Source organism: Suricata suricatta, chromosome 11 (assembly GCF_006229205.1).
Source record: "Suricata suricatta isolate VVHF042 chromosome 11, meerkat_22Aug2017_6uvM2_HiC, whole genome shotgun sequence".
NCBI lineage: Eukaryota > Metazoa > Chordata > Mammalia > Carnivora > Herpestidae > Suricata > Suricata suricatta.
In genome coordinates, this window is record NC_043710.1 from 4,459,862 (window position 1) to 4,463,652 (window position 3,791).

Below are 3,791 nucleotides of genomic sequence, written 5' to 3' on the forward strand. Positions count from 1 at the left end.
GCGGCGCAGACTCGGGGCCCAGGCGGGGCCGCGTCAAGGCCGGGCCTTCCCGGGGGCTCGTGGCGGGAGGGCAGGCTCACCGATGTAGCGCTCGCTCTCGTCGCTCTGGCCGCCGATGGCCACGCGGCCGCAGCCCAGCAGGCCTCGGAGCCGCTGGAAGTGCTTCTGGCTGACGATGCGGCCCAGGCTCGGGGAGCCCCGGGGGTCCTCACCGTAGAAGCGGGTGATGGCGCGCTGCAGGGCGGGCAGCAGCCGCTCCTGCGTGGCGGGGCTGCACAGGACGTAGTCGGGGGCCACGCAGGTCTGGCCGGTGTTGAAGTAGCGGAACCAGGCCACGCGGTTGGCCACGGTCTGGGCGTCGCAGTCGTCGTCCACGTAGCAGGGGTTCTTGCCCCCCAGCTCCAGCGTGACGGGCGTCAGGTGCTTGGCGGCGGCGGACATGACGATCCTGCCCACCCGGGGGCTCCCTGGTTGTGGAAAGAAACCAGAGGGGCCCTCGGTCGCCTGGCCAGGGCGGGGTGGCCTCAGCCTGGGAATCGGGGCCCCTCAAGGAGGGCCCCCTTTCCTGGAAACCTGCACCAGGACCCTGCTCACGTCCTCTGCCAGACCAGCCAGACCCTGCCCCCCCCCCCCCCACGGCCCCGGGCTCCTCCAGCGCTGACAGTGACTGCTCTGGCCCGATACCAGAGTCCAGCTCCAGGGACCGGCGTCTGAGTCTCTCTGACCAACCTGGCCATCCTGCCTCTCTCACCACCCACTCTTCCCTCCACTCCGCGTGCTTGTCCCCACCTGTCCTCTGGCTTGATCTCCAGGGCCCCTAAGTCCCCTCCCCCCACCTCCCTCCCCCCCTCCCCCACCTGATGTCCCCTGCCCCTTCCCCTCTAGGCTCACCTGCCTCCCCTCCCCCATCCAGTCCTCCCTCAGGTCCTCCTGTCATTCAAAACCATCCCCTTGTCTGTGAGGCCCTCCTTGTCTGTTGAACCCTGCCACAGGCCCTCCCTCTCTCTGTCCCCTGTCCCCTCGTGATGATGTGACTGAGCCTGGACGCGAGGCGCGCCCTCTCAGAATGCAGTGAGCAAGTGAGTGAATGCGTCCCCAGACCACGTGCTGTGACAAAGGCTCCCATGAGTTGGCACGTCCTGGAGACAGACCTGTGACCGTCGTCAGATACAGAAAGGCCCGAGAAGCCAGGAGGCTGCGGCAGCGTGTTCGGGTCAGTGTGCCAGCCCCCGTGCACGCTGTCTGGGTTCCTGGCTGTAGTCTTGGGGGGCCCAAGGCCCAAGGCCCACCGAGCCTCGGGCTGGTGCTAGAAGGTGGACTGCCTCCCCCCAGCTGTCTCCTCCTGCTCCCCCACCGGCTAGGAATCTGCAGGACCAGCTGAGGACCCCGGCCCTGCTTCCGCAGTCAGGAGGGGGACCCATGGGCCGGTCCTGGGCTTGCAGCAGGGTCGGGGAGGGCGGGGGCGGGCAGAGACCCTGCTCTCCCTGCTCTGATGTGGACACGGTGTGTAAGGCAGGAGGCCAGTGAGCAGGATTCACTCGCTTCTAGAACCTTGGCCAGGTAAGACGGTCACCAGCCTCCTGACCTCTTTCACCCTTATAGAAACTCCCTCCTGGCTGCTCGAAGCCAGGTGGTGTCCGGGCCTCGTGGGCACAAGACAGGGAGATGGCAGGTGGCCTCTGAAAGCAATTCTGAGGGCCTGGAAGGAAAATCCAGCCTTCCCCAATCCTGGCCCCGGGGGTGACCCACACTGGATGCCCCCCTCCTCGTCACCCTGGCCTCCAGCCCCTCCTCTGTCCAGCTCTCCACGAGGGCCCTGGGTCGGTGGGGTCACATACAGGGTCCTGGGGCCAGTGGATGGGACAGAAGGGCCTGGGGGCACCTGGCACGGTGGGAGCTCAGCAGGGACCGATGCCATCTGTGAGACTGTGACCAGTGAAGGGGCCCGAGCCAGGGGGTAGGACCCAGGCCTCCTGAGTGGCCTGCGGGGTCAGCCTCACCCGTGAAGAAGATGTAGTCGAACTTGTGCTCCAGCAGCTGCCCTGTCTCCTGGGGTCCGCCCAGCACCACGGCAAAGCAGCTCTGTGGGGCGGGACGGCAGAGGAGCCCTCTGGGACCCCAGCCCGGGGAACCCCGAGGGTGGTCGCCTGCGTGGGGCCGACCCCCTTTGCCTGGCCTGACCCCCAGTTGTGGGCGCTCTAGGTGGGCCAGATGGGAGCAAGGTGGGAGCTGGGAGCTGCCTGGGGACCCTGGGCACCTGCCAGTCCCAGCCCCACAGGTGTGTGGTCAGAGCCCGCTGGGGTTTGGGGGAGCGGACGCCAGGGAGGGGCAAGCAGGGTTGACCAGATGACAGACGGGAGTCCCCAGGGGACAGGGGACTCTGAAGAGCACAGCTGTGATCCCCACCCCTCTGTTTCACCCAGAGGGAAAGAGGCTGAGGGGGCGGTGACCCGGTCCTGGCCATACAGCCCAGTGGAGGCAGGACGGAGGGTGGAACTCGGGGCCCGCCCAAGGGGCCCTGCTCAGCCCGAGGGTAGCTGCCCGGCCCCCTCCCTGCCCGGCTCACCTGGTCCAGGTAGCGGGGCAGCACGTCAGCCAGGACCTTCTCAGTGCTTTTGCTGAACTCCGATGGCTTCAACACTACACAGTTCCCTGCAGGCCGGGGCAGGGCAGGGGGAGCGCTGGGAGAGGGTGGCCCCTCCCACCCCACCTCACTCTCCTTGCAGGTGAAGAATCTGGCTCAGAAAGATGACCCACAAGCCCAAGGTCCCAGGGTCCGGGGGTGGTGGGGGCCAGGTAAGAAGCAGGTTTTCTCGGCCACTTATTGCCAGCTCCCTGCTCACTGGTTCTGTGGGCCACCACCAGGCCCGAGGGCAGGGACGGCGGGCAGCAGGAGGAGCCCCTGCTCACCTGCGGCGAGGGCGCCCACTAGGGGCACCAGGGTCAGGTTCACGGGGTAGTTCCAGGGGGCGATGATGAGCACCAGGCCAAAGGGCTCCTTCCGGATGAAGGCGGAGTCCAGCTGCATGGCCTGGGCCCCAGGGGGTGAGGGGTGAGGCGTGGAGCCCCCCCCCCCCCCCCCCCCCCCCCGGCTCACCAGGTTCTTGGGCACTTTCTCGTCCTTCATCCACGACCTCAGATTCCTGAGGGCCAAGCTGATCTCGCTCTGGCTGATGCTGATCTCAGACACCTGCGACTCGAAGGCTGACTGCAGGGGAGAGGCAGGGCAGGGCTCGGGCCGGGACACCAGGGCCGGCAGGTAGCCAGAGCCCTGTGGAGGGCACAGCCTCCTCCAGGCAAGCCCTCCTCTTAGTTGCTCATTCATTCATTCACCCCATGTTCAGTGGATGCTCAGGTGCCCCCCCCCGCCCCCCGCTGCCAGGAACCTGGCTGGGACTGAACGCACAGCCTGAGGACCCTGACAGAGCTGATGTTGTAGGGGGACAGCCAACGTGCTCGTGAGAACGCTGATGTGACAACAGAAGACGAAACACAGTAAGAGGGAAAGACGGCTGGAGCACATGTGTGTGGCGGGGGGCTGTGCACAAGCATGTGTGAGGGCATACGTGTGTGTGCCTGTGTGTGCAAATATGTGAGTTTGCTTTGCTTTATACCAGATAGTCGGCGCTGGCCTCTGGGATGAGGTGACATTTGAGCAGCGAAGATAGGGAGGAAGGGAGCCCATGGATACCTGAAGGCAGAATCTTCCAGGCAAAGGGCAGGGCACAGCATGTGCAAAGGCCCTGAGGCGAGTGCAGGCTTGCTATGTTCCTGATAAACAAGGAGCAGAG

The 3,791-nt window shown here is 66.1% G+C and overlaps 1 protein-coding gene across 1 annotated transcript in view; it reads right to left on the minus strand.

Annotated features, from left to right (window-relative positions):
* The window catches only part of ALDH3B1 (aldehyde dehydrogenase 3 family member B1), an 8,288-nt gene extending 4,948 nt beyond the window's left edge, over positions 1–3,340 (minus strand). Inside the window, exons 1-5 of the mRNA XM_029957054.1 lie at positions 3,098–3,340; positions 2,911–3,031; positions 2,567–2,652; positions 2,001–2,082; positions 81–467 (exon numbers count right to left, since the gene is read on the minus strand). Coding sequence (XP_029812914.1) covers positions 81–467; positions 2,001–2,082; positions 2,567–2,652; positions 2,911–3,031; positions 3,098–3,325 — 904 coding nt within the window. The 5' untranslated portion in view covers positions 3,326–3,340. The remainder of the gene's footprint in view (positions 1–80; positions 468–2,000; positions 2,083–2,566; positions 2,653–2,910; positions 3,032–3,097) is intronic.
* Between the last annotated feature and the right edge of the window lie 451 nt (positions 3,341–3,791).